The sequence below is a fragment of the Larus michahellis genome, chromosome 2 (assembly GCF_964199755.1).
Source record: "Larus michahellis chromosome 2, bLarMic1.1, whole genome shotgun sequence".
NCBI lineage: Eukaryota > Metazoa > Chordata > Aves > Charadriiformes > Laridae > Larus > Larus michahellis.
The window spans coordinates 117,920,991-117,948,796 of NC_133897.1; the positions used below are offsets into that span (position 1 = coordinate 117,920,991).

General features: G+C 38.7%; 1 protein-coding gene and 1 long non-coding RNA gene across 6 annotated transcripts in view; one reads left to right on the plus strand and one right to left on the minus strand.

The window, feature by feature from the left end:
- MIB1 (MIB E3 ubiquitin protein ligase 1) overlaps positions 1–27,806 on the plus strand; it is an 84,822-nt gene that overhangs the window by 41,593 nt on the left and 15,423 nt on the right. For 4 of the 5 annotated variants that reach the window (XM_074576816.1, XM_074576818.1, XM_074576820.1 and 1 more), the window contains exons 13-17: positions 14,904–15,036; positions 15,417–15,503; positions 18,224–18,385; positions 25,477–25,658; positions 26,977–27,169. In XM_074576816.1, coding sequence (XP_074432917.1) covers positions 14,904–15,036; positions 15,417–15,503; positions 18,224–18,385; positions 25,477–25,658; positions 26,977–27,169 — 757 coding nt within the window. The remainder of the gene's footprint in view (positions 1–14,903; positions 15,037–15,416; positions 15,504–18,223; positions 18,386–25,476; positions 25,659–26,976; positions 27,170–27,806) is intronic. The other variant, XM_074576819.1, reaches the window with a different exon arrangement.
- Positions 1,745–9,059, minus strand: LOC141739475 (uncharacterized). The gene is made up of 2 exons (XR_012585720.1): positions 6,950–9,059; positions 1,745–5,644 (listed from the first exon to the last, which is right to left on the minus strand). It is a non-coding gene; the product is annotated as an uncharacterized LOC141739475 (long non-coding RNA).

Sequence of the window (27,806 nt, forward strand, 5' to 3'; positions counted from 1 at the left end):
TCCAAGAAAAAAACCCACACAAACTATGCTGAGTAGAACACTTGAAAGTTTTTAATTTTATACGAAAATAAATATATTTTTTAAACATTTGAGTATTAGACAAGTATTGTAAGAAATACAGTGATTTATGTCAAATAGCTTAGATTTTTCTCAGCACTTTACCTTCCATGACAGTTTGGCAGCGTATTCTGGAAGTCAAGTTATGGTATGTTTTGAAGAGCAGTTAGTGGACTATTTCTCCTCTTAATAATTTGCTTCTCTTCATACCTTGTGACTTGGTAGAGAAAGAGAACTTCTGGTTTTCATGCTAATGCATAGTATTGAAATGTAGAATGGATGTTTTTCAGTTTATGCTGTAGGCAGCTTTAAACTCATGCATGAGAGAGAGAGCTAAAAAGAAATTTTAAATAAAGCGCGGGGAAGTTAAGATTTTAATACGCGGTTTCTTGCTCATAATTTTTAACTGAGTCAGTCGTACTAAAAGTGCGTTTATTTTGGACTTCTTTCAAAGTACTGTGAATGTCAAAGCTTGGCAGACTTTGCCTGTTCAGTGTTAATGAGATTTTTCAGACAGAAAAAAGGAGAGTCAAATTTGAAAATACTGTACAGATTGCTTATTTTTGCCGTGTTATCAGCTCTTGATTATGTTTGATCTATTCGCATACCTGTGACTTCAGATTTTTTTGGGCTGAAGACATGACTGTGAAGTGTAGGCGTATTTTATATCCGTTGCCCCAGTTAGTTTTAGATTTGCATTGTATCTTGTGAAGAGAGCATTATTCACACTGTAGCTAGCATCTTAAATAAAGGCTGCTTTTTGAGCTGACATGACTTTGCACATGCGTATGACCAGTTCTTCAGAGCAATAAATTCTACTGGACTTCAAATCAAAAATTAAAATACTGGGGTAGGATGCAGATTTCATATATTGCTGCCCAACAACAAGGACTATGTCATCTTTATGTTCATAAATTAGCAAGTAGGACATTGTGATTTTAAAATGGAATTATACTTTTTTTCCCCATGGTTGTCTTATTTAGTAGTTCTCTCCTTGTTTTCAGACTTGCAGACAGTTTGAATAGGTTGGCAGTGGAATTCTATAACTGTTTTTAGCAATTTATTTGACAGGTGGGGTTTCTCACCTGTACTTAGTGTTAATGAGTGTCTCAGGGACTTTTGTGCTGTATTGTCGTGGAGGTCCTCACAGAAAGTTTAAGTTGTGAGGTAATCAAAGTTGTACAATTATTTCCTAAACCAGTAAAAGTTATTTTCTGCTTTTGTATTTGCAGTTCTGACAGTAAGTGTAGATTGAAGCTTAGTTGAAGCTGAGTGCAAAAAAAGCATGCTCCTAAAACCTCTTATTAAAGAATTATGTCAGAAAATACTTTGCAATAATACTTTTGTTCAAGCTGGTTTGGAGAAAGAATATCATCTCCACAAGCAGACCTATAATTAGATGGCAGATTAGCCTGTAGCTGTTGAGGTCAGTGACAAATTTGTTATCTTTAAATAGTAAATAATATGCCCAGGATGTACAAGATAGTGAATACAGTTCCTACCCCGTGGAGTTTCCTCCCTTGTGCGATTAAAAAAAAAGGCAGGGGGAGGGGGTAGAAAGAAAAGAGGGGTAGACCTGCCCTACGTCACCAATACTGTTCACAATTGCTTCCTTTTGACCAGTTTTTTTTTTGGTCAGTTCTGCTAAAGGGCAACAGACTTGATGAAAAATACAAGAGACAATGAATCATTGGAAAATGCGTTTATTTCACTGTTTACCTATCTTCTTTTATAAATGTTGTAAGAGATCACTTTTTGCTGCATGTGGACAGCATATTAAACACCAGTAGCTGTTTATTTACAAATAAAACCTTGAAATTTTGGAACACAGAATTTTCTATGCTCCTTGTTACCTTCCATCCTCAAGCTGCCTAGAATAATTGAACACAACTGCGGAGAGGACTGCACGGTTACTCTGAGCAGACTTAACGTCCAGTTTTTCAGTTCTGAGAAATCCTGTAGTGATCAATGCATAGCTACAGCTGGTTGAAGGGGACCAAATCCATTGAAGAGGTGATTTGGTTCCATTTTACCAGCTTTAGCAAAGCATTGGAGTGTGCAGGAAGATTATAATTCAGTAACATGTTTTTAAGTAAATGAACAGTTCACAAAGAACATGTAGCTTTCTTCTGTGTTACGTGTTTTGTTTCTAGTCAGGGCAAATTTAAATTCCTTCACTAATTTGGAGACGGCAAAATTGAAAGCTGTGTACCAGAAAGGCCTGTACAGTATCTGGATTTGTTCCTTCCTCGAGTATTTCCTTGAGGCTCTTTGGATGAGTCTCAAATCAAATTATAATTACAGTTTTAACTTTTTTTTCTGTCTGCAATAATGAAATTCTAGAGTAGTGACCAGGAACCGGTCTTACAGTTTGTACTCATGTAGAGCTCCCTTGCCTGTGTGTGTTAAACTTCACTGGGGAAGAAGGTTTCGGTTTCCCCCCCCGGCACCCTCCTCCCCGCTCACTTTCTGGCAGGTTCCCTTTTGCAGCTGCTTTAATGGTGTAGTTGGTTAGCACAAGTATAAATGTCAAGTCCTTTCAATTCCATTACTATATCTCTGGTTAGTATTAACTTTTTAGGAATGATTATATAACATAGCAGGATAAATACTTTTTTTTTTACCTTGATCATATATGTAAAAGCATTTAGTGCTAGAAAAATACAGCTCTTAAAGAATTATCTGGGGTTGCATCTGAGTCCTTATAAATTAAGAACCTTAATACGTTTGTGCGTGCTCACGTAGCTCTTGTTCTGTGCCGAATTCTTTTTGAGCTTTGACTGCAGTGGGAAGTAGGGGGCAACCTTCATTCAAGCCATTCACTAGTAATGAGTATGTCAAGTATAGTCGACATCTGTTTGTTGCATAGTCTGATGTTGGTGAGAAGATTTATGTAAATATATTCCCAACACCATGTATCCTAATAGAAACATAGCAGGTGTGTCGCTTGGACTTAAGCATTGAAGATGGCTATAAAATTAGTTTCTATTTTTACCAGTTATACAGGAACTGTTTTACAGATACAGCTGCTCAAGTGCGCTTTTGGATGGCAATAGAGTTTCATGTACTGGCCATATCGGGACAAAAAACGGCCGTGGAAAAAAAAGCCGTGTAGCATTTGATAATGTCAGCATCTGTTATCCCTGTCACTCACACAGTTGAAATGTTTGAGTTACAACTGTGTCAGCAGATGCCCAAAGTTCAGCGTGTGCTCAGTTAAAACTGAACAGCTGATCTAAGTGATGGATGTGACATTTTAGAGTGACTGGATATGTATTCTTAGAGATATGCTAACATGAACTAGCAGGAAGCAATGTCAACGTATAATTTTAACTTCTGTATCACTCTGAACTGTCATTTTGTTTCGGAATAGCATTGCAATGTTATACAAAGGAGACACGAAAGAGCACAACATGATGAATTGTAACCAAAAACCTTTCAAAATAAATTTAAGCTGTTAAAAACTTGGTCTGGTGATATAGTGGAAGCCACATCAATTGGTGGTGGGGACAGGAACTCTTCATGAAAAGAAGTAGATGCTTAGCAATTAACCCCTGTGTAAAACCGTTGGTAATACCAAATTGCTTCTGTGATCATGATCAAGTTCAATAGCATTGCTCCATTTAAAAAAGCTACTACAACTTGATTTGTTTCCCCACTATAAGCCAGGTTTTAATTTAGATGTTAAGATACTGTAGTCTTCATGCCAAAATATCTGCTCATAAGAGAAATAGCTTTAAAACAAATATTAAGATTTTACTTAAGAAAGTGATTCTGGTAAGATAATGTTTATTCTTATATATATGTTATTCTGTGGTTTCAGGTAATAAAAATATCAGGCTATGTATAGCATTAGCTAATTGAGAATTATGTGAGTATTTAAAAATAAGATTCTCCATCTAAAACTGGTGCATTGTCTTTTTTTTTTTTTTTCTCCCAAACATTTTAGTAAGCACACGGGTACAGTTAGAATCTTTAATCTGGGCCAAATGTGCCTACTTATGGACATATCCTACTTAATAACTGCTTTTAGAAGGCTGCTGTCATGAATAGGAATGGCTGGATTGATGAGCCAGGAGGTCTTTCGTCATATTTTTCCTTGTTCCTGAATTTGATGTTGACTGTCTTTACTTAGGGACAGTGTGCACTGGTATATTTTAGTTAATACTGCTTTTAGAAATTGAAACTGTTGCAGGACTATTTCTCATGTAGTTCTTAAAATTTTCTGAATGCTACAAATTCATATTTTCGTGGCCAATTTTCTTAAATTTGGATTTTAAATAGATTCAGCTTATTTGAAAATAGTATTTAAGATAACTTACCTTCTAGGTTGTAGTTGTCATTTGTGTTTTCATTTAGGAGTCTGTCAATAGCTTTAATCCGCTGACTAGCAACTGTGGCCTAGAAATCTCTGTATTGTCGCTTTCTGTGCATAAACCTGACACTGCACTTTGTATCGAAGAGCTCAGTGAGCATAATAAGTGCTGATATGGAGAAAATTCTAACTTAAGTCTCACATTAAATTACAGAAGTTATCATACTTGATTATTTGGGCTATCCTTTTCTTTAAATCACAGCCTTCGTTTCTTAGCTGTTTATACTTGTAGTTGCAACCTGTAGATTAAGTATTCTATGGTAGATGTAAATTTAAATATTAACATCTGAAGTACACAGAGCTGGCTGTGATTAATAGAACAATGGCTTGTTTTTAATAAGATAAGTTTTGATAGTCAGGCTTTTAAGATTAGTTTAGGATCTATTAAGTGAGGAGTGCTGGTAATGATAAATTGTGCAGCTCTGCTGCAATCTTAATTGGTGTGTTTTAAGGGTTCATTTCCAGCCTTGTTTTGAATTCTTTGTTTACCACTAATGTTCTGCTTATCAGTTGTTAACAGTTCTTCCTACCCGCTTTTATAGTCACTTAATTTAATGTTTTGTGATTTGTTACAAGCAAGTATGAGTTATTTTGGCAATACCAGCTGACCCTTAGCAAGTTAATTTGTCACATGAATGTCATTCAAACAAGAGGGAAACCTGTTTCTTCCAACAGCTGTTTAGTTTCCTCTTACTGGTTGTTCCATGCCTGCCAAAAATACATACTTCTTTACATTCCATAGCATTGTATGTTCATATGGGTACATAAAGAAGTATGTACTCTGAGCAGGTACACATAAAGTTGCTCGACTACCTTCCAGATGAACCTGCAAAGTATTTTGCTGCTTTCTCTTGCTGTCATTTGGTAAAACTCAGACTGACAGGTCTTTGGAAGAACAATGTTATGATTAACTGATGTTAGAAAATAAACTTGCTAACTGAACTTTGTGATGCAATTTACCTGCACAGTGGCTTAAAGCCGGTTATAGTTCATTGTTCTGGCATGGCAGGGACATTAGAAGTGCTTTTCCAGACTTTTGCAGCCTCTTGCTGTTTGTTCTGAGTGACCACGTTTGAGTGGAGAGCTGAATCATTGGTAGATTTGCAGCATGTTTTCTTGGAATTAGTAGTTGTATTCCACTGTAAAAACTTCAGCTTCCTCCGAGGTCTTCTAGCAGATTTCCATGCTGGTGTGCAGCTTGCATCTAGCATCCTGAAGGGAAGCATAGACTCGTCTAATATAGCAGTTATAAACTTATTTTCCTGCCCTCCCCAATCCCACTTCCATGCTTTTTGCATCCCATCTGGTATTCTGCAAACTGTTTACAGCTTTGTACTTATTTATGCTGTAGTTAAGAGGGTTTAAAAAAAAAAAAAGTAATAACAGCACATGCCACTGGTGATCCTGCTTATCGTAAAGGTGATGACATTGAATTAAGAAAACAACCTCTAACTGCTGTGACAGGATTTGGATTGTTAGGCCGAAGGTCACATGTGAAAGCTAATACCTATTCAACAGTTCTGCAAGCAGCTTTTCTTGTTTTGTAAAATTGGCACTCACCTGCTTCAGTCAAAATCCTGTCCACACTTGAAATATTTATGACAACTAAAAAAAAAACCCACCAAAAAATCCCCAAGCCCTCAAAGAGACAAACTCCAAGTTCAACCCTGTTTTTTAGACTCTGTGCACCGTGGTTTGGAAGGGTAGTTAAATATTTGATGTACAGTGCGGGTTTGACTTCTAAGGGGCTGTCAGATATAGCTTATGGTTGCTTAATTTGCATTTCAGGAGTTGATTTGGGTTACAGTAGAGAGTAAGCTTTGTCTTTACAGCATTAGAAGGTAAATTTGAAATAAGCTTAACAATTAGTAAATGTAACAGTCGTAAGGAAAGCCGAGAGCAGAGGAAGGAAGAATTTCTGCAGCTCATGACAAAAACCTAGTGCAGCTGATAGAGAGCAAATCAGAGTGTAGCAGTAGCTAGCACAGTACTACAAGGAGAAACAGCAATGCAGCATTAGAATCACAGCAGTCACATTCTAGTTTTTAAGTAGGTTGTTTTCATGTACATCTTAGATAAAGCACCTTGAAAATTTTGCTTAGATCTACTTGAGAACTCAGCGTTGCACTACCACACTGTTTATTAGCTTTTCTTTTTAAAGTTGCTTTTTTTTTTTTAGTTGTGCGTAGGAAGATAAGAATATATTTCACTGAAATGAACAATCAGTTACTGGCATTGCAATTTTTGAGTTTATCTTCTTTAAAAAGAATTCTACCTACCAAGCAAGTTGGGTTTTTTTTGCTATGAAATTTGGACTAATGTTGTTTTCTTTCAACCTGCGCTTTACACTACAAATGCTTTGTACTTTAACACACTCAAAATTAAGCTGTTCCCAGAGTGGAGGGATTAATATAACAATAAAAAAAAAAACATTCTAGTAAATAAGTTACACATGCAGAAAGTCATAGGCATCCTTTAAACGTGCAGAATAATGCAGGTCTCTTGATGTTCTATTACCTGTAAGCTTAGTATCATGCAGCATTTGCAGTTGGAAGAGAGGTAATGACCTAGAGACACATCAGCAGCAGCCATCTCATCCTGAGTGCTCGCTCACTCTATTCGCTGAATCAGCTCTTCATTACATGGGAGGGGGAGGCAAGGGGGGGCGAATGTCGGTGCATACAGTACCTCACCACCTTAAATAGATAAAACTTAAAAAGGGAAAAAATAAAATAAAATAAAAAGCATAAAGACCGGTGCCTAATGGTCACCTGCTGCCTTTCTTGGAATGCTAAAATATGGATGATGTTGTATAGAAATTATACCTTGTGTCTGCTGGACTGAGAGTTAAAGACTCCAAGGATAGATGCTAGGAAGCCAAGGGAAGGTGAACTTAGCCCACTGTCAGATGAAAATAATCACAGGCAAAAAGAAAAATAAAAACCCAACAAAAAAACCAAAAACCAAGCCCCCAAAAGTTGGAGTCGCTTCCAAAAAAAAAAAAAGCACAAAAAAAAAAGCGCGATCGTCTCCCCCCTCCCCCGGCAAATATTGGTTTCTTCTAGTTCCTTAGATATTGCACTGCATCTTTTCTTGCTTGAGGTTATGTTTCCAGGCTTAACTGTAGGCAGGTCTGTGTTGAAGCTACTTTCCATCTTCAGAGGTCAAGTCTGCTGGCGAGGTCAGGGCTCCCGCACGCACACTACAGAAGACACTAACCGTATTTCCCACTCAGAGGGCACGAGCAAAACTGTTACGGCTTTATAGGCGGCTAAGCATTTGAAACATGCACTCCCAGGCAAACGGGCTCTCTTGTGCCTCTCTCTTCCCTGACCATATTTAGTCAACCATTGCAAAAAATAGTCTCTCAGCTGTCGATTGTCGATCCGGCCGCGGCGGGAGCCGCTATCCGGCTCTCTGCCTATTGATTGTGCAGCCTGCACTTCCACTGCGCTCAGCCATTTGTCCCCAGGTTTTTTTAGCACTGCCAAATAAAGCGCTCTCTCTCGTGTTTCCAGTTAGATTTCCTAGGTTTTCACTGAGCTTGCGCTGCTACTAGTAAACCCCGATGAGGTTGTCACTATACTTAGAAACATAAGGGGGGGGAGGAGAGAGAGAGGATAAAAAAAAAAAAAAAAAAAGGCAGCCCTGCTAGTAGCAAGGCAAGGACTTCACGCAGATATAGAACAATAAATATCCTGCGCTGCCACAGCAGGTTGTGTAACCTGGTTTCTTGATCAGTGCAAAATGCCATGGGGAACAACATGCTGTTTAACCTGGGGTCTAAGTGGCCTTGTTTTAAGTTTTCAACTGCAAATCATACTGTTATTTTATAAATAAGAAGGTGGTTTTGGTTTGTGGCCCCACATTTCCATATTCAAATCAAGCTAGAAATTATTTGAAAAACAGATACCTTTGCTTTAATTAGTAAATTCGTATCATTCCATACAATTATGCTTAATAATTCCATAGTATTTTGTTTACAATGCTTAGCTATAAAATTGCTTTCAAAAAATAAATGCACTCGTAAATTAGGTGCTACTGTTCTTTGAAAAAACCTAAAGTGTCTTAGAAGAAACAAATAAAAAAGAAATCAAGTGAACATCTCAGTCCATTAATCAGACTTTCATATGCACAAAATTGGCCTATAACAAGACCAGTAAGTACACATCCAAAATATGAAATGGGGGATTTTCATAATCATAGGGAGCGTATGCATTGTTTTCTTCAGAAAAGGATAAAGCTACTGAAATTTAGCCATTTAAATAGAACACTCAGGAACCCAAATATTTGATGACTTTCTCTATATTTTTCAAACAAAATTCTTTATGTTGCTCAGGAGCAAGAAGAGTGAAAAAGCAGAGAAAAATCTCTCAATCTAAAATTAAACTTATCAAATGAAAATGTCACCTCAGTGAATACTGGTGTAATTACTAGTTACTAATATATTAAAGTTTATTACTGTAGGGTGGGGTGTGAATTGCAAAGTCCTGAATGGACCACTATCTTGGACTTACACTTTCCTTGCTGCTTCTTTTTGTGTTGACTTTGTCCTGTGCTTGGTAGGTGCTTACCCCGTAACTTCTGTTGCAGTATAGCTTTCTGGTAAAGGTCACACTTTTTTGTTTCTCTTTCTTCAATTTCATAATCATATGCTGAAGACAAAATTGTTGTGTAAGATCTAGGCTAGTACAGAAGATGTCTTTGTGAATTCCATGTAAATTTATGTGCCTCGTTGTTTCTTAAGTTTCACATATATTGAAATCAATTTTTCCAATACCAAGAGATACTTGAAAATCTGAGAGACAAAAAGAAGGCAACAGCCTGTCTACTTAAACTTGTGCCAACTGAGCCACCAGTCAGATACGAAATATTAATCTCTAATTTCAGGATACAGCGTGCTCAGTAATACCGGTCTAGGGTATTAATCTGTTCTTTGTTACTCGTTCCTGAGGGATACTTCCTTCTTTGTTTTTCCAGCGTAACTCCCTGTGCTGCACAGCGAGTGTGGTGTGAGCCAGATCAGGGAACTGATTTGGCCTGAAGTTGTGGGCTGACGTGCACTTAAGTTCATATCGTTGCCAAAAATAGCACTGTCCTGCTCCTGTGTTACTTCTTGCACTATGTTGGTACAAATATTTCTTTGGCTTCACAGTGAGCAGGCTCAGAGTACTATTCTGTATGAGAAATAATCCAACAAAAAGGGGTGACCTTTAAGGTGCTGTGTTGGGACCACTTTTTGGTGTGGTGTTTTTTTTTTTTTTTTTTGAGCAGAGGTGGTAGTCAGAGGACAAGAAAGGGATTAGTAAAAGGTAGTCTCACTTCTGTTGTGTTGCAAAATGCATGTCAGAGTACACAGCCTTAAAAGAAAACTTTGCAATGGAAACTGTCTTTAAATCTGATCTGTTTCCTCAACTGTTTGAGGCCATACAGGAAACAGGTGAACACATTTAGCTGAGCCAGGGATGGACATAAGCAGACAAGAGGTTGTGTGTGTGTGTTTTGGGGGGGAATACTTCAAGCCAGGATTGCTGTAAAATATCTTTTGTCACACTGAGACAGTGGAAGGCTGACCCGAGGGAGGAGAATGGTGGGAGAGTAGAGCAACTTGTAGTAGAAAGTGCACTAAATCATGACAACCCCTAGAGATATGATTCCTGATAAGTTTATGCTGACCTAAGACTTTGCTTCTGGAAAGGGCAGTCTGCCCTCCCTGCAGCTCTTAACTTCATCATCTCCTTATGCCTATTGCTTCCAGTGATCGTGAAGTTGCAGGGAAAGTTGCATTATCTCATTGATCTGTCTGAAAGCAAACTTGCCAAATCAAGAATCGGGCAGGTTGCTTCACTTGCTAGACAGTGATGTGTCTCTCTACGGAGCCAACATAAAGCAGGAATTGAAGTGCAGAGAAAAGTGGGATTGTGTCTTTCAGTAGCCATTTAAGTTAAATTTACTTATGCTGATTGTGAAGTAGCCTCTCTGTTTTATTTTTTTTATGCCTAAGTATCTCTTCTTTAGAAAAAAAACAACCCCAAAAGGTGAAACAAACAAAACCACCCCACCACCATCCCACAAAGCCCCAACCTTCCCCGCTTAAATCATTCTGCAGTCGAATTGCAGTTGGTAGCAGAGAATCTTCTCTAGTTTTTCTTTATATATATTTTTTTTTAAACAGGGTGGAAGGATGCCTTTGCAGTTAAGAATGCTAAATCCGTAATCTTTTCCATATAGCAAGGTGCTAGTTTCATCTTGCTGCAAGTACTTTTTATCTTGTAGATTTTTCAAATAAGTACATTATTGTATGTGGCATTCTCAGGTAATGCTGATGAGCATCTGTAAAAATTCTATGAGTAAAATACTGCATAAGGAAAGAGATTTTATATATTGGTTGATAATTATAATATATGTTAAAACTTTTGGTCATAACAATGATGTTGGGTTTTTTTGTATGTCTAACATTGGTAACTGGTGTTTGAAACAACTGCTCTGTGTCTGAAAATGAATTAGCGTATTGTTCAGATCTGTGATGCATTTTATGTTGCAAATATAAAACTCATGCTGTTGAGTTTTCATTCTGCTGCTATTTATAATTTTAATACATCATATATATGTTAAACTGTGGTTCCAGACTCTAAAAACCTGAATAATAAAAAAATTATGTGGCAAGGTCAAATTAAAGGTGATTCAGCAGTATTTGCTGTTGTTCTTCTACATCTCAAATTAAATGCAACACAATATAAATGAGTGTTCCTTCTACCAGATAACTTCTAACTAATAGAGCCTGGACTGTTGTTTTATGGGGATGAATTATGGTGGGCTTTATAACTTGCTGTAACCCCAACAGCTGGGCCTGTGAAAGCAACAGATACCTTGATCTCAACCCCCTGTAAACACATGTGCTTTCTCGTTACATTTTTCACTGAGCAGGTGTTTAGCTCGTATGAAAGAAGAAATAGTTTCCTCACGTCCTTCAAAGCTTTACAACTTCCTCAAAAACTTTCACTGAAGTTTTTCTTTTGTTGTCCCATCTAGAAATTTTCAAAACTTGCAAAAAGATCATCCAACTGAAAAGGGCCCAAAATCTTTATCAACTTGCTGCTAATCTGAAAATACTGCAGACCAGCAAATGCCAAAGCTTATCTGTTACAATTTTTTTTTATTAGTAACAATCTTTAAATAGCATAACAATGACACAATTTCAGTGTTTTCATAAGGCTTTTCAGCACTTTATCAATAATCTTTGAAGCTACTCAATTAGCTATGTAACCTGTACACTTGAATACACTGAAGATGACAGCCTGAAGAGTTTTCATGAGCTGATTTCAAGTTTTAATATATACAAGATAAAAGCAAGTGTTGTAGTCCTTAAAATGGAGCAGTACAACTTGGCTTCTTTAGTACTTTGTATGGAAAAGTGAATCAAGAATTACTGTGTAATTGGCATGTGACATTAATTCATTAATATGACTGTTCCAGTGAGTACTGTTCTGAATGGTAGCCACTTAGCTAAGCTGTCAAAATTTTGGCAGCAGCTCTAGAAAATCCTGCAAAATAGAACAGCTTGTAGGAAGGAAAGTTGCGGTGTGAAGGAACAGGATCTTATGCGCGGAAAGAAACTACCTCGCAGCTAATGAGAAGGGGGATGCAGCCACTGAACATCTTAAAAGAATTTGCCATTTGTAGCATATTAATATCTTGCAGAATTTTAAGGTGTCATGTCCAATAAACTGTCCTTCCATCCTGTTGTCCAGTAATTTAGCACAGTCTGGAAGAGAGAGAGATGTGGTCTCTAGCTTGTGTAGCCAGAAACAACTGAGGAGTAGTTACTGTCCCTCTGATGCTTCACTATGAAAAGTAAGATAAAGATCTATTACACCTAGAAGCTGTTTGTTTGTTTTGTTGGTCCTTCTGGTAGGATCAATGCATTTTAAAAGCATCCAAAAATGTACAAAAATCTTCCTGGTATTTGACGTCAAACTAAATGGAAAAAGGTTTGAAAGAGTTCTGGTAAGGCTACACTCTTGCAAGTATTAGGATGAGTGAATTTTTTCATAGCATACAAAGTATTAAGTCAGTTAATACAGTTCTGATGTTGCAAACTAGAGACACATTTGTATCCTAGATTTGAAAATACATAATTTAATTACAAAATAAAGTATGTTTATCAATGCAACTAATATTTGTGTATTTTGCCACATTTCATAAAGCTTTCGTAACCTGTGTTATACTGAATTATATCATTAATTTTGGAAACCCCTGCATAAATCAGTCTCTCCAAGAATTGATGTTGGTGGCTTGTTTTTTGGTGTGGGTTTGGTTTGTTGGTTTTTTCCAAATATTCTAGTCTTTCTTCCTAGCATGTGACAAAGCTGTAGAAGGCGTTATGAATAGGAGCTGAGCAATGGTTCACAATGAGCAATGTACAATCTGTTAAGTGGTGTTGTCTTATTTTGCTGTAAGTAATTTGGACTGTGAGGAAGTGAGAAGCTTACTCCTGCCAGGAAAACAAAAAATTCAAAGAGGTTGAGAATGATTTCTTATTTATTTGCTTACCTCAAGGAAGCTGGGATTCTGATGGAGTCTGAAAAGAGTGAGATAAACCACAGGCTGCAAAATGCATTTGGTTCCTGGCCAGCTGCTGGTGTTCGTTCTGCGGAGGATGAGCCTCTAGAGCAGCCTGGTGTGGACGCTCCATGCAGCAGTTGGTCATGGGTCTCCTGTGTGAAGTGCTCCTGTGGCCTGCAGATACAGTTGCTTAGTTGTGGTTCCTTCAAACACTGAATCTGAGGAAAAAGGTGACTGTTATCCTGCAACTGCCAAGTATAATAACCATGCGTTAAGTGTGAAAGTGAGGATTTATGTTGCATACTCAGTCCAGTAGCAGGAGAACATGAGGAGACGCTTAAGAAGTCTGAGTCTGTTAGGATAGTGTCCAGGCAGTGTGTAGGAAGGAGTGCACGTTCTTACTGGTAGGGTAGTCTACCTCATGGCCTCTTAGCTGTGCTTTTCAGGAGGGGTCATTGGAGCGAGCTATCCCCAGAGTGACAACTTTTAATTTGTGTGTTTTGTTTTTTTAATAGGAAACTCATTGGCTTACTCTAAAAGAGAGCTTAGGAGTGAATAGCAGTGTGGATGTTCAAGGAAACAGACTGTAATGAATTAGGAGCTCAGTTATTACTTTGCAGTGCAGTGAGCTTATTGTTGAGAGTATTTTTAATTAAAAACTGAGAAACTTATTTTGTGAGGATATTTCTGAGGCTTATTGAGATCCCACATTTTGAGTATCGGGTGGCTAATGAAGAGCTATTTAATTCAATTGTAGTCTTGCAAGGAGGTCTGTGACTGAGTGGTTCCACTTGCATTAGTTTGTATTTACTTGGATTTTAAATGTTGAATTTTGTGAAGAAGCTCTCTTTCTCTTGTAAATAGCATGTTGCTTCAGTGGCAGGGAAAGATTAGATGATAAAAGAGGTTTCCCGGCACAAGATTATAGCAGTTCCTGGTTTTCTTTTTATCTCTGAGGAACTGCCATAAGGGAGCTGCATGTGATGCTTATAAAGCTAAGACAATAAGGGAATTAAGTTTGGTTACTTACCTATTCCAAAAACTAAGTGGAGACACATGAGCTTGAGAAAAGTGGATTTCTGAGTGAATACAAGACTGACCAATTTGTTTGTTTTGTGTTGTGTTATTAATACCCTTAACATTGCAGTCTTTGGACTTCAGGGCTTTTAGTCTGCTTTAATACTCTAATAATTGGGTTGCTCTTCACCACCCTTGAATTTGAGGTGTAAGATAATAAATCCCCTTCCTTTGGTAGGCATCTTGGCAAGCACATACAGAAGTGGGGTGGAGTACTAGGCATTGCTGTGGTACAGTGTCTCTGTACACAGCCACTATCTGATATGAAAATACCTGTATTCCGCTAATACTTGCTTTACTGCTTAAGCATTTATTTTTGTCTGTGCCTAAGAGTCTTAGTCCAGTTTTATCTCGGAAATTGAAAGTCTCAACTGTTAACAGCCAATAGCATCAGTTTATAAAGTGATGATTTTAAAGAAATCTAATGTAGTGGAACTTCCTTATTAAATAATTAAATAAAGAATGCTGTAAGGATTTTCAGTGGGAACAACTTTTGTCATTTATGCTTCAGAATTTGTGTGAATACTTTTTAAAGGTAATTTTTATTGCTAGATAACATTTCTTCTGAAAAAAATAAAATTCCCACACTGTTTTGGGTATTGTATGGCTTGTTTGTGTGCTTTAATTAGAAGGAACTGAACATGAAATTATTATGTTTGGAATTGCTGGTATAGCTCTTCACCCACTTTCTCTTTGAAAAAATGCTAATGTTATTTCAGCTGCTACTACTGTGTAGTTCTGAGAATTAATTATTGTTTCACTATCATCCTGTTGTCATTCAACAAATACGTTATATGTGCGTTATGCCCTCTCTGTGTATTTATTTCAGTGCAATGCGTGTGTTGTTGTCCAAGTTACCACGACCATGGATTGTTGACGAGAAAAAAGATGATGGTTACACTGCCTTGCATCTGGCAGCTCTCAATAATCATGTGGAAGTGGCTGAACTTTTGGTGCATCAGGTAGGGCACTTTTCTCGGAAGGATTTAAATGTCACACTTCAGTTAACCATCTGATGTGAAAATAGTTTGGCTGTTGGTGCCTGCAGTCGCAATGCAGAAGTGATGGAGCAGGGAAGGATATGTGGTGAGTTCTAAAGGTCAGACTTGCCGTTGAGATCATTACAATGGCCTAATGGTGCAGAGGGACTGAAAAATTTGATACCTAGTTTGTTTCAACAGATTATCATCTGTACCTTGAATAATCAAAGTATTTAATAACTTCTCTCAAATCTGGAGACTAGGAATCATATTCAGGGTCGTATTCAGTGCCCTAATTGTCTGCCTTGCCTACAGATGAATTGCTGGGATGATAGTGTTCTAATGCTTTGAACGTCTTTCAGGGTAATGCTAACCTGGATATCCAGAACGTTAACCAGCAAACTGCTCTGCACCTTGCCGTTGAACGACAGCATACACAAATTGTTAGGGTAAGTATCTTATTTGCAATAAGCCATATGGTTAATAGTACTTGACTCAAGCTGGTAGAGGCTGACATAGGTACTTCATGAACATTTTAAAAATGATTTAACATTATGTAGCCATTGAATATTTGTATGATTAATTTTGATAAATTCAGAAACCTGCCAACTTTCACAGAAGGTGATACGAAGGCAATATAAAGGACGTTTCAGGAATGCTCAGTTTCTGTACATGTACATTATGGTTTCCCCTATGTGGCTGCCAATTCCAGCATCTGCCCTTGTTGAGTAGGGGAGAATATATTCTTCTGTTACTTGTCTGAGTCTTGTAGTCCTGTAATGGGACCTTCAGATAGCATTTTTGATGCCCTCTTGCTCATAGGTTTGCAAGTTGTAGGTAAGTGAAACATCTTTTCATGAGTTTAACTGCCTTTCAGTCTTCTGACTGTGCAATTTTCCCTGGTTTTAGCTTGGGAGAGCTTTAAGCAGTAACAGAAGCACCTTATTAGTGAAAGTAATGCTGTTTCTGTTCTTGTTTTGCTTGCGTGGTTGCTTAACGAAACTTTGTTACTGGCACAGTTTGCCCATTCTGGCCTGTGTGCACTGTCCATATGGGACCTCTGTGACTTAGTGTTTGGATTGCTAGTGTGGGCTGTTGAGGCTCTGACCAAGTACCCACTGCTGTAGATGTTTCTTGTGAGTGAATACATCAACCTGCCCTTGGCCCTCTGTGTAAATGTTTTTAGTTTATCTTTGTAGACTGAGAGTCATATTAAAACCTGTCTCTTACTCAGGCTTTCAGAGAATTGTCCCCCCTATGCAGACCTATATCTGCGGTTCTGTTTGGTGTTATTTTGCCGTAAGGTTTCTCCATCTCCAAGGGCTGATGGATGTGATCCCATTACAGTGAAACATGTGATATGGCCCTATATCTGGAACTGCTTGCTACCAAAAGAATGGTTTCCTAGAGTCAGTGTCACTTGCATCCTGCAAGCTATTTGGCAGCTATATTTGGTGAGCTCTTGTGCACTTCTGGAACCGACACGGTACCTGGGAATACAATACGAATGTAGCAGATGAGCAGAAGGTAGGCACGTAAAAGAACTAGTATGTGTATTGGACTGACGTGCTTACATCTGAGAATGCTTAAGTGAATGACCCTGTAGAGTATCCATACTTCAGTGTTGGATTAACTTTGAGAAGTCCTAAAATAACTCATGCAGCCGTGCAAAGAACATGTTGGCTCTGTATTTCAAAATTAATTCCTATTGGGTACCTTCCAGGGCTGGGTTGTACCCTCAGGCATCTCTGGAATAGTGGTCAAAGGTAGCAGGGTTCTTTTAAAAGCCCTGCTGCAGTGACAAAGGGTAGTGGTTTGCACTTTTTTTTTAAAAAAAAAAAACAAACTCTGCAAAAGCTTTGAATTTCCATGGTAGTGAAGGCTTCCATGTTGCTCTGAAAAGAGTTCTTTTATAGATTTATTTTCCCCCCCCCGGAGAAACTCTTAAGCACTAAATAGCTAGTGGCAAACACAAGATAAAAATAGGAGAAAAAAAATTGGGACAGAGTAAGTCCATTTAGAGAGTGTAAAAAGTTGGTGGGAGACTGTTGCTACTACTAGCTAGTTTTCTTAGTTTCACTTGTGGAAGAAAAGGTTGGGGAAAATGGTAACCTGCAGTCAATTACAGGGAAATATTTCCTTGAAAACTAAGTCCTGAATTCCTTTTAAACTGTTTTCCTTTTAGCCTTTTCTGGAGCCTTGAGATTCTTTGGTTCTGAGAGGCTGAGATCCTTGCAAGCGTGCAGGCTCTGAAGTGGGAGATCCCCCTTCATGTATCCCTGTTTCTAGGCTATGCCTTTTGTCTCTGCTGCTAATCCAAATTTTGCAGAGTAGCAAAAGCTCAAAACTAAAGTTAAAACCTCAGCTGCTACCTACAGGTTTCTGAATAGCAAGAGTGGCAGGGTTTAGTTTTTAGGGGCAATTGTTCTTTGTCAGCATGTGCTGATTTGTTTTAACAATGTATTTAAGAAATTTCTGGTGTATTGAATTATGGGGGAGAGGGGGGCTGTATGCAAAGGCAATGTGACCAGGGGGGCCTGTGCAGCCTTGTGCTTGCTTTCGTGTCACGTGGCCTGGAAAACGTGTGTCTAAAATTAGCCCTAAAGATGAGTCTTACAGTTCGTTACTTTCCAAAGTGTTCTGAGATGGTATTTAATAGTGTCATTGGTTTTTATGTCTTCTGATGAATAAGGGTAAACCTAAGTACATGCTTATCTACTTTGCTAATGGGAGGATACTGTAAATTGAGTTGTAAAGTTTAGCATGGTGTGGAAGTGGTGATTTTTTAGGTCATTGAAACCTAATAGTAAAGAACATATATGTATCTCTAAAGTATTGCCCACTTGTTCTGTTTCTGATAAATTGCTGTAATATGTAGATTATCTTGTAAGAATTAAAGGTTTTGGACAGTAGAAAGAGTCCTGTAAAATAACATCTCTTGTAGAGCTCCTTAAGAGCATTAGTCTCCTACTGAAATAAGCTTGATATTTGAAAGAGATAAATGCTTCAATTGAGGGCTGAGCTCCAAGTATGTGAATTGTAGCAAGACAAAAAAAAATAACTCTTCTGAACCCGCTAAAGCATCCTAAATGATATTTTCCTGAAGCTTGTTTTTAAAAGGAATAAAGAGCTTTTTTTGAGTTTTAAATTGTGTTCTCTCTCTTTTCAGCTCTTAGTCCGTGCAGGTGCTAAGCTGGATATTCAGGATAAAGATGGGGATACTCCCCTGCATGAAGCCCTGAGACACCACACCCTGTCACAGCTCCGTCAACTCCAAGACATGCAAGATGTGGGCAAGGTAGATACTGCTTGGGAGCCATCAAAGAACACAGTAAATAAAATGCTTTTATTTATTCCTTTTTTTTGCCTGTACGTTTGTCTCTTTATTTGTCTAGTTCTGTACTGTTGAACTGTTTTTTGGCAGCATAAGTTTACGTAGATATTTTGCATTAAACTGCAGTGTAGGCAGAAGTCACACTGTTATATGGGACTTTTCACATGTAGTCATTATCTTTGTTAAAGAAAAATAGAGCTATTTAGTTCAAAATGTTTCTACAAATCTATCTTCCATAGTGAACGTGTATGGCTGCCAAAAGAATCCAAACTAGCCTTTTAAGAAAGAGTAATAAACAGTAGTACAGTACAGAATAAGACTAAAATTGTTTTCAGTGATTCAGCGTCTTGCATGTCTTCATAGCTTCAGTTGTTTAGCTGCTTCTATAACCATTGGAAAATTCATTGTGTTAGAACAAGGCATTCTTACTCTTCATATTTTTATCCTTATGTATCTTTCTGACAGAGTTAATTTCAGAAATTTTGCTGTAGTAAAGAAATAGTAAAGAAACTCCAGGTAATAAAGGTCAAAATATTCTATTGAAAAATAAATGCTCAGACCCAAAAAGCTGTGCGAACCCCATGTGCAAAGATGAAGCTTATAGTTTTTCAGATAGGCAAAGGAGAAATAAAATTCTGGAGTGATTTGGACTGAGAAAAACAAACAGCGTTTTTTTCTTTAAACTTTAAAGATGCACAACATAACAGTGGGTTAGATTTGCTGAATCATTAGTTACCAGTGTCGTAATATTTTTTCTAATTTTAGGTGTGGGTGATAAGTTTCTTGCATTTCGTTCAAAATAAACCCCACCAACTTTATTAAAAAGCTTTTGTTCAAAACAAATGCTTTTCAGACTGGTTACTTAATCTCACTGAAATACACTGGAATAAGCTTTGAAAAGAGATTTAAAATATGACTGGGCTATGTGAGAAAAGGCTTGTGTCCTCTTAAGTGAGAGGAGGAAAGTGATTATGACTCGGTTGTTTCCATGATCTGAAATGGACTCTGTGAGAGGTGTGCATGTGTTGTCTGTATGTATTTAATTGTGAAACGAATGAATGGGAGATAAATACTTTTTCTCTGATTCAACATTTCATAAATAGGTTTTTCTGTTGCCCATCTTATTAGTGGCATTCACAGTGAAACCACAGTTGTTAAGATTTTTTTAACACAAGAAGTGGGGGTTTTTTTCTACTGCCTTTTTAAATTTTAGTTTTGGGGGATTTTATGTTTCAAACAATTAAGTTTTTCTTCTAGTTTCATTTGAGGTGTATTCTTGGTTAAAAAAAAATAAAAAAATTGCACTTTTGATTTATTTCTATTAAAACAATAATTTAAAAAAGGATGGTGGGGAAGATGCCACAACAGACAAACAAACAGAAGAATCCCTGCATGATTGTATCTCCTAAAAATGTGATTATATCACCTAAAAATATTCTAATGTTTTAAAAAAAAAAAAAATCACAAGCAACCAGTACCTCCTATATTAGACTAATCAAACTATTGGTCAATTTTTTGCACTTCGTTTAGCTGCAGAGAAAACTTTTGTCTAACAAATTTGGGAGGTTTAAGTGGTGTGGAGAAGATAATGTGCCTTCAGAAGCACAGGGTGAAAACTTGCTTATTTTAATTTTATATGGCAGCAGCAAGATGTGGCTGAAATGTAAAAGATGGAGTAAAGCCTGGCTAAAATATGCCTGAGAACTCTTTAAGATGATCAGCAGACCAGACTATCTTGGAAATGTTGTTTTGAGGACAATAGTGAGAACAATACTTGTATCTATGTACCCTTATTTAAATAAAGGTAATGTAAAAATGCTATAAACCAAATTTTACCAGTAAACAGTTTTAATAGGAAGCCACCTTTGGCCCAAAATTGTATATCAAAAGAAGGCAGGACCTGTGCTGCTAAAATATGTGTGGGTATCACAGAATCGTAGGGTTGGAAGGGACCTCTGGAGATCATCTAGTCCAACCCCCCTGCCAGAGCAGGGTCACCTACAGCAGGTTGCACAGGAATGCGTCCAGGCGGGTTTTGAATGTCTCCTGAGATGGAGACTCCACCACCTCTCTGGGCAGCCTGTGCCAGTGCTCTGCCACCCTCCAAGTAAGGGAGTTCCTCCTCATGTTGAGATGGAACTTCCTGTGCTCAAGTTTGTGCCCATTACCTCTTGTCCTGTCGCTGGGCACCACTGAAAAGAGCCTGGCCCCATCCTCCTGACACCCACCCTTTAAGTATTTATAAGCATTGATAAGGTCCCCCCTCAGTCATGTTTTTTCCAGACTGAAGAGACCCAAATCCCTCAGCCTTTCTTTATGAGAGAAGTGTTCCAGTCCCCTAATCATCTTGGTAGCCCTTTGCTGCACCCTCTCCAGCAGTTCCCTGTCCTTCTTGAACCGGGGAGCCCAGAACTGGACACAGTACTCCAGATGCGGCCTCACCAAGGCAGAGTAGAGGGGGAGGATGACCTCCCTTGACCTGCTGGCCACACTCTTCTTGATGCACCCCAGGATGCCATTGGCCTTCTTGGCCACAAGGGCACATTGCTGGCTCATGGTCATCCTGTTGTCCACCAGGACTCCCAGGTCTCTTTCAGCTGAGCTGCTCTCCAGCAGGTCAGCCCCCAACCTGTACTGGTGCATGGGGTTATTCCTCCCCAGGTGCAGCACCCTACACTTGCCCTTGTTGAATTTCATAAGGTTCTTCTCTGCCCAAATCTCCAACCTGTCCAGGTCTCTCTGTATGGCGGCACAGCCTTCCGGTGTGTCAGACACCCCCCCCCCCCAGCTTTGTGTCATCAGCAAACTTGCTGAGGGTGCACTCTATCCCCTCATCCAGGTCACTGATGAATATATTGAAGAGGACTGGACCCAGTACTGAACCCTGGGGAACACCTCTTGTCACTGACCCCCAACTAGACTCTGTGCCCCTAACCGTGACCCTCTGAGCTCTGTCTTTCAACCAGTTATCTATCCACCTTACTGTCCATTCATCTAACCCACTCTTCCTAAGCTTCCGTATGAGGATGCTGTGGGAGACCATGTCGAACACCTTGCTTAAGTCAAGGTAGACCACATCTACCGCCCTCCCCTCATCTATCCATCCAGTCGTGCCATCATAGAAGGCTATCAGATTAGTCAGACATGATTTCCCCTTGGTGAATCCATGTTGAGTACTTCTGATAGCTTTCTTTCCCTCCACATGCCTTGAGATGACACCTAGAATGAGCTGTTCCATCATCTTTCCAGGGATGGAGGTGAGGCTGACTGGCCTCTAGTTTCCCGGCTCCTCCTTCTTGCCCTTTTTGAAGACTTGAGTGACACTGGCTTTCCTCCAGTCCTCAGGCACCTCGCCTGTTCTCAAGGACCTTTCGAAGATGATGGACAGCAGCCTGGCAATGACTTCCGCCAGCTCCCTCAGCACTCTTGAGTGTATCCCATCGGGGCCCGTGGAATTGTGGGTGTCTAATTGATCTCTCACTTGATCCTCCTCAACCAAGGGGAAGTCTTCCTCTTTCCCTATTACTTTCTCCAAAGTCTGGGACTCCGGAGGGCTGGGCCAGATAAAGGTATCTGGACCTTTAAATCTATCCGAGGATGCATTCGTAATTTGTCTTGTGTAGAATTGCAAATAAAGGTGATGGATAATAGAAGATAAACAGGATTAATAATTTAGTCTGGGAAATAGTAAGGCTTTCTTTTGGTGAATACGATGACAAGTTAAACTGATGGAATCTGTATTTTTTTTTGATTGATTTTTATTAATTCCTTTAAAGATTGGGAAAATAAGTCAGATTTCCTTAGTCTATGTGATAGCAAAGCTGATGCGTAAATCTTTAGTATTTTAGAGCTCACTTTTTGCTTGGCTAAATTTTGACTGACTTTGGGCTGCTGTCCTGAAGATACCAACCTACTGAGCACTGTAGGGTGCATCTTGGTAGTATAGTATTTCAACAAATAATGTTTGTTTTTTTCCAGTTGAATAAACTGAAAAAGAACAAAAATTTCACTTGCAGGATTTCAGGTGTGTTTTTATATTTGATAAAGTTGGTTGGACAGCAGCTTCACTGAAATTTTACCACTTATTACTTTTTGCTTTGAACACAGCTTAAAATATGAAACAAACTTTTTACAGGTATTGTGAATTTACTTCATAAGTGGAATTATATGGAATGAGTTGTTTAGCATTAATTATTTAATTTTTTTTTTAGTAGTTCCTTCTGAATGTCAGCATTAAGCTGTTGCCATAACTAAACCAATTTTTGTCAGGTTTCTTCAGCTGTTTTTTAATAGACTATTTAAAATGCATGCAGTGAACAATCTCTGTATAGTACACAAAGCCCTACACATTTTAGGTATTGATCTGAAAAATGTTTGTGTTCAAGTGCTATGAGCGGTGAACCCTGTTTCTTGAAATATGAAGTTTTTCATCCAGCACGTTGTGGGGAGGAGGAGAATTTTTCCGAAATACAGTCCCCACCACCTCAAAAAAAAGTCATTTCAGTTGCTTTATTACAGATGCAGTGTTCCTTGGGCTAAGGTGCTTTTTATTCTAAATAAATGTATTATTCCCCAAACCCTTAAAGTACTTCTAAGATTCAAAATTATGCCACTGCCTAAATCCTAACTTAAACTAAAGTAACTCTAATGGTAGTCAGGTTAGGTGTTTACAGTTTCAACGATAGCTCAGTAGTTATAATTACTTAGATAATATTTATACTGTTTGTGTGGATTGCACAGACTCTTCTCCCTCGCAGGTGAATTGGCTGGGGCTGGCTTGTGTTGATGCATCTCAGGGCTGCCACCTTCCAGAGGAGGCTTGCTGCAGCCTTACTAGACACATAATGTTTATTTTTTTGTATGGGTTTGGTTTTGTTTTGGTTGTTTGTTTTTTTTTTTTTTCATTCTTTGTCCCTGAAATGTTGCAGACTACCAGAGAAGCGTCACAGGAGGCAATATTGCCTTGGTGTTTTTAAAGCGTATGGCACACAGAGGCATTTTAGGACTCAAGGTTTTCTTGAAGAATGTTGATGACTGTTCCTGGTGGAGGAGCCAGTCTCGGCGTAGTGTTATATCCACACCAAGTGAATCAAGTGATCTGTGTTTGATTTGTCTCTTGGAGACACAATAGCTGTTCCGTTCAGGAGCAGCTTAGAGCCCATAAGGTGTAAGTGTGGATGGTAAGAGAACTCTTGTCCCAGCAAATAAGAAAGGACTGCAGCAAATTATTTGATTGTAGGCATGCCTTCAAAAAATGTCTACTCTGCCAGCCTTGGAGCAAATCAGCTTTCAATGGGTGTCTTGACACCTTGGATGGATTACTGGTATGGTCCAAGGTACCTGGACTGAAGCTAGATAAAATCTCTGCTTTGCTTCAGCCAACGCTGTAATTGTGGTGCAGAAAAATGGTCTGAATTTATAAAAAAAAAAAAAAAAAAAAAAAAAAACCAAAAAAACCAAAAAAACCCAAAAAACCCACGTTCTGTGATCTGATCACCATGAAACAATTTCTATAACTTCCTGGGTTTTGTGGTACGAAGTCTTTCAAGCTGTACTGTTCTTGATCATAAGGAAGAATGCGGGACTGTATCTGTGAATTCATGAGGTGACCTTCAAGAGCCTCGTAGCACTTCAGTAATACTTACTGATATAAGAACTCCTAACTAGAAAAAAAATGTATAAACTGAGGTTTTAAAATATTGCTTCCCTAGGAAACTGGGCGGCTGCATGATGGGAAGGATAATCTTGCAGTTATCAAGGCAGAGTAAATACTTCTAATACATACTTCACATGCTGCAAGACATGGACACAAACCAAGCCTTTTTCTTCACAAGTCACCTCTGGGGGATGGGGGAAATAACTAGAGGGGTTTTGAAAACTGTTTTCTTCATAGTTCAGACTTCAAGATATGCAGCCTTTAGGGCTGCAGTGACAGATTTATTTCTGTATGCTGTTGTGTCTGAAATAGTACATTTAGTTCTTCAAATACAAAATGGTTGTTAATCCGGCCAAAATTACTTAATTTTTAGGGGTGATACTTGACACCCAGCTTTTGGAAGACCAGCTGCAGGGATAGATTGTACAAACTGAAAGTGATTGATTAACTTAGATCAATTAATGGGAAAGAGGTGCAAACAAAGTCCTGCCTCGGTTCTAGTGTCGAAGCCTTTATAATTCTGGAATTCAGCACTTAAAACTCCTTGAATTGGAGCTGTGCCAAAGCTGTTCCTTTGAATATATTCTAGTGTAGTTTGCTGAGGGATTCTTAATGGTCCCAGCAGTTCCATGTTATATGTGGTCTGCATTATACTTACTCATTTTATCTGATCAAGCTTTAATACAAAAAGATGTTGAAAACGGGCCCAGAATGCTTCAGAGTAGGTGAATCCTCTCCTTGCTGAGCAATGGTAGGGAGCCTTCTCTTCATTTTTCTAGCTGGCCTTGTGAATCATGCTTAATAGGTACACTAATACAGAAATACAGTGATAGTTGTAAAAGGGCAAAGGAGCATGACATGATTAGGACAGGACACGTATGTGAATGTAAATCCCTCCAGGCTGAGAAGGCAACTAAAATCAAGTCTTTCTGGGGCAGGTGCTTTATTCACTAGACTAAAAGTAAGCATGCATTCATTTCTCTGCCCAACTATATTTTCAGTCCAAGTGTGGTGGTGGTAGCGCAATTCAGTATACCTTGAGTGTATATACTCCGCAATTTCAGTACACCTTGAGTGTGTTCTGAGTATACCCACTGGGACTTTACCCTTTACAGTGCTTATATAGAAGGGCAGACACTTCACAAGTGAGTATAGGTATGCAGGAGATTGAATCCTTCAATAGCTGAGCTATTCTTTGCTGAATTCTAGTTCCTTAAAGGAGAGTTGAGTATAGCTGACTCAAAATTAAGCAACCATATGATTGTTTTGATTTTAGTTCTAGAAATGCGTTCTTGGTCTTACGGATTTATATGTATGTTTGTGTGTATGTGCATGTGTGCGTGTCAAGTAGTTTTCCTTTAGTTTTCCTTTAGCGCATGTCAAGACTGTTTAGAGAGTCTCTCAAGTTGCTTATGTATTTTTTTTCTTTCAGTTAATAATGGGACTTGGCACTCAGGGAGCAGAGAAGAAGAGTGCAGCATCTATTGCCTGCTTCCTGGCAGCCAACGGAGCTGACCTCAGCATTCGTAATAAGAAGGGTCAGTCTCCTCTCGATCTCTGCCCTGATCCTAGTCTCTGCAAAGCATTGGCTAAATGTCACAAAGAAAAAGTCAGGTTTGTATAGTCATAAAATACGCAGTTTCCACATCTCTGCTTTCTACAGATTAACTGATGTATTTAAAACACTGTGCCTTTATTAGCAATTGTGTTAAAACATACAAGCTTTTTCTTGACTTTCAATTAATTCTTTACTTTCTGTAGTACACTGAATGCTATTTACAAATGCATTAGTTGAAACTTGCGCAAGTCTCACGGGACTTTCATACGTGTTAAATATGGGAGGAGAATGGGAAGGTGGCAACATGCAGGTGGAGTTTGGTAGAACTTCAAACCATCCCAGCAAAGAGAGGGGTGGAAGTTGCTGAAAGAATAACTAAGCATTGCGACAGGTTGCCCAGGGAGGTTGTCAAATCTCTTTCCATGCAAATTTTGAAGACTGGAGTGGACGAAGTGCAGTATAACCTGGTGTGAATTCAGTGTTGACGCTGCTTTGAGCAGGTCACCTCCTGAGTACCTGTCAACCTGAATGACTGTATGATTCTGTAAAAAGAGAAGGAGGGATTGTGTCTAATGTCTCAGAAGCACTTCTCTAGGAATTATGAATTCAGTGAAGTGTCACGTTATCAAGTGCGTGCAGTATGAGAAGTTCCAGCATGCTACTTGCCCTAATTGCGCTCCTGCCTTTGGTTTACGTGATTCTCATCCTTAATTCCTGTATGGAAGTCAAAAATGTACTTTCAAAATGTTATGAGGAGAGACTGTTGATGCGGCCCTGGTGTGTAAGGTGATTATTTTCTGCAGAGTTTTTTTGTTCGTGTGTCCATCTGTCTTGGCCTCATTGCTGTGGCTGTTCTTTCTCGCCACCTTTTATGGGCTTGTGCAGGCCGTAGGGATGAGCCGGTTAGGTTCAACGTGCGCTCCCTCTGCTGGGTGAGCAGCAGCATCGGACAAAGGCCCGAGGTGAATTCACTGCAGGAGTTTGGGGGTTCTTTTACAAGCCTGTCATTTGCTAAGTATTGCAAGTACATTCAAGATTCGGGTGTTAAGCTGTGCAGTTCTGAATCTACAGGGTATATCTCTATTAATAAAGTAAACTCTTAAGATGGGAGGGAAGGGTTTTGGTTTTTTACATTCAGGGGACGCTATTCTAACTTGTGTGGCCTGTTTCTGTACAATGTCTTACCTGAGCATGTGACCCTGCACTTTGGTGTCAACTGTAGTTTGGGAAAATGCAGTTTGGATCGCCTTATGATGATACACTGGTGCCTGAATACATAGGATTAGAGAGATAAACAGCCAATTGGGGTGTATTTTAAATGAAAAAAATTAAAAATTCTTAAAAGTTAAGCTTGACTGCAAGGTTTCTTTGTAGTGGTCAAGTTGGTTCCCGAAGTCCGTCTATGATCAACAATGATTCTGAAACCTTAGAAGAATGTATGGTATGTTCGGACATGAAGAGAGATACTCTGTTTGGCCCATGTGGACACATCGCCACGTGTTCTCTGTGCTCACCACGGGTGAAAAAATGCCTCATCTGTAAAGAACAAGTTCAGTCTAGGACAAAGGTAAAAACTTGCAAAGTTTATTGGTTCTCATTTGTTTTTAATGGAAAAGTAAAAAAAGAGGACAAGGAAAAGTGTAGTATGTTTTAAACGGTATTTTGCCTTACAGGTGTCTGACTAGATAGAACTAATTTTGCATCATAGTGATATCGCAACATTCTATATTACTCTTTCCTGTTTGCCTGCCCTCTTTCTTGTCCTCCTGCCCCTCCTTCTTCCCTCGCCTCCCAATGTCTTTATTGTTCAGGTCCTCAGAGTTCCTAATAGAGTCACCTGAGGATGCTTAATTTAAATAGATTTATTCTGCTCCCCCCCCCCGTTTTTTTTTCCCATGTTAAGATAAATAGCTGTGTTTCCTAAAGTATAATTTTCCTGAAGTATAATCCAGTTCTGAGTTCTTTTATTCCTTAAGGCTGCTTGGAAAGATGACTTGCCTGTAAACTGAGTTAGTTAATACATGCTTTTTTTTTTGAAGTTGTTAATTACTTTAAATGTTCACCTTCTCTTTCTTGGGAATCGTTAATTTCGTTATGCTGTCTTTCTCCTTCAGAGTATCAACCAGTTGTCCTGTATTCTGTGGACCTGATCCCAGTAAGGCTCTCAGGTTTCTGAAATGGTTGCTCCCAAGTATTTTAGACTA